General features: G+C 43.3%; 1 protein-coding gene across 1 annotated transcript; it reads left to right on the top strand.

The window, feature by feature from the left end:
* Positions 1-883: 883 nt before the first annotated feature.
* On the top strand, positions 884-2,378 carry LOC110020312 (glutamate synthase 1 [NADH], chloroplastic-like). The gene is made up of 4 exons (XM_020718368.1): positions 884-1,077; positions 1,165-1,739; positions 1,837-1,956; positions 2,184-2,378. Exons 2-4 carry the CDS (start codon positions 1,374-1,376, stop codon positions 2,364-2,366), a joined length of 669 nt encoding a protein of 222 aa, XP_020574027.1. The 5' UTR covers positions 884-1,077; positions 1,165-1,373; the 3' UTR covers positions 2,367-2,378.
* Positions 2,379-2,486: the final 108 nt, after the last annotated feature.

The raw sequence follows: 2,486 nt of genomic DNA, 5'->3' as shown, positions 1-2,486 counted from the left end.
CTCTCTCTCTCTCTCTCTCGCACGAAACAATATTACGTCTGGAGTCCGGATGCAAACTGCGTACAGACAATAAAATGAGCGAAGAAAAAAATGACTCCCGATGGATCGCAGTCTTTATCTGGATGCAGCTATTTTTCCCTCTCTTTCTCTCTCTCTCTCTGTGTGTCTCTCTCACACACAGAGACACATTCCTTCAATCCATTACTGATTATGACACAAATAGAAGAGGTTGTGATTTATTGTATATTGGCAGAGCACAAATCTAGTTACAACCAAATCTATTATCTATTTTAATTTATTTTTAGCTCGACTTGATTTCAATATTTATGCATGTTCAATTCATTCAAAACGACTCATGAATAGAATGTTTATATTCGTCTGGATCAAAATCATTTGTTCATTTTTTGCTCGCTCGACACGAATTTAATCGAATGAAGAGTTAGTTGATAAACAAATATTATTTTCTGATTATTATTAAAAATTTTGCACCTGTACCTTCAGGGATAGATATGCAATTTTAAGCTCTTGTTCATAATTACAAACATGTCAGGTACGGTCAAGAAAGCAATTTACGGGCGGGGCGGTAAGCATACCTCGGTGAGATTAATCCGCACACGGCGACACCGCAACCGCCATGCATTATCATTTCACCGCGGAGGCGGTTCGCGATGGAAAGGTGGGGCCCACCAAGGCGTTCCTTTTTCCTCCACGTGGCCAACCGGAGCTGCCGGGCCCCACCATTTAACCTGGGTCCCAAACTCTGACCCGTAAGCACTAACCAGTGTGGCGAAAATGTAATTATTTTAATTAAAAATAATTAAAAAAAAGAGGATTACTTCGGTGGTAGCTGGGCTGGTGCTGTCCCGAGATCCTATAAATTGCGCCGGGAACAGAGGTGCGGAGCGAGGGAATTGGTCGGCGAGAGCGGCGAGGAAGAAGGCCGCCGGAGGTTTTGAGGAAGGGAAGGCGGATTGGGAGCTGAGGATTTTCGCGGATTTTCAACGGCTTATCTATTATTTTTTTTTTTAGTTTTTGGAAGGCATTGATTCCTGCTTTATTGATTTGTGCTTGGAACAGGTAGATCTAGTCAGAAGTATTGTGCTAAAATCCTTACGGAAGGATCGTCCATTTTGACGATTTGTTATGTTTTTGTTGTTGTTGCAGAGAAAAAGTGAGATCGGATGATTCGTTGAGGTAATTTGGTGGAGGGGAGGGATTAGACGGAGGCATTTGGGATCTTGTTAGAAGTGTTGTGGTATTCTGGTTCTTTGGTTTTGCGGTGTATGGTTTCTGGATCTGGTGGGATACAGGGATTTGTTTGATTGAACACCGATCCTGGGTTTGGCCAACTTGTTATCGGAAGCTGGTCGTCTATGGCAGGGATGCCAGGCACGGCTTTCAGGGTTCAGAATGAGTGCGTGGGCGTCCCTTTGATTGCGTATAGGAAGAAGGGTGGTTATCGCGGGCCCCGTACGGAGAGATGCTCCTTTATGAGGCAGTGCCCTGGGGTTTTTTTGGAAAGTAAACTGTTAGGATCGAAGTTGCGGGCTTCCGAGCGGGTTCAGCGCTGGTGGACAGATGGGCCGGGGCGTTCCCCTATGCTTAAGGTGGTGTCGGCGACTATGTCACTGTCTCAAGTGCCGGAGAAGCCGCTGGGTCTATACGATGCATCTTTTGATAAGGATTCTTGCGGTGTCGGCTTTGTTGCGGAGCTTTCCGGCGAGTACAAACGGGAAACGGTGAATATGTCCTTTTATTAATTCATATGTTTTGAGGAAGACCTCTTGTTGGTTTAGTCGTAGTCTAATCCGATGTTTTCTGCTGAATTTTGTGTAGGTTGCCGATGCCTTGGAGATGTTGGTTAGGATGGCACACAGGGGAGCGTGCGGTTGTGAGGTCAACACCGGTGACGGGGCAGGCATCCTTGTAGCGCTTCCGCATGATTTTTACAAGGAGGTTACTGTTTGTGTTTAATGAGTTTTGCTCTCGAGTCAGATTCTGTTTTTTTCATTTTTTTCTTGTCCTATGAGTGCATCTTGCTGCTTGGATTTTTTTTTCAAAAAATGCTTCCCTTATGCAAATTCAAACATAAGATGGTTTTGTTGATTTTTTTTTTGGCCCGCGAAGAGTGGCTATGTCTGCTGATTACTTGTCAAATTTATTAACCTTATTTAATTAATTAGGTAGCCAGGGATCTTGGATTTGATTTGCCGCCACCTGACCAATATGCGGTTGGCATGTTTTTCCTGCCTACTGATCCAGGTCGTCGTGAGGAAAGCAAGGCTGTATTTACCCAGGTAACTTTGAATAATAACAGCTGTAGTCAGTATGAAAGATGCTTTTTCGGTACCTTTAAAGCAGTTTAATAATTTTTTTTTATTGAGAACATTTTAATCTAATCTTTATACATCCTTATTTACAAGACGAGTGAAGGGCAAGGTATATTTTGTCGAGATGGATATCATGATCTAAGAATCCATCTTTTC

The sequence above is a fragment of the Phalaenopsis equestris genome, unplaced genomic scaffold (assembly GCF_001263595.1).
Source record: "Phalaenopsis equestris unplaced genomic scaffold, ASM126359v1 Scaffold000094, whole genome shotgun sequence".
Classification (NCBI taxonomy): Eukaryota; Viridiplantae; Streptophyta; class Magnoliopsida; order Asparagales; family Orchidaceae; genus Phalaenopsis; species Phalaenopsis equestris.
Note: the sequence above shows the minus strand (reverse complement) of the source record. Positions and strands in the feature narration are given on the sequence as shown.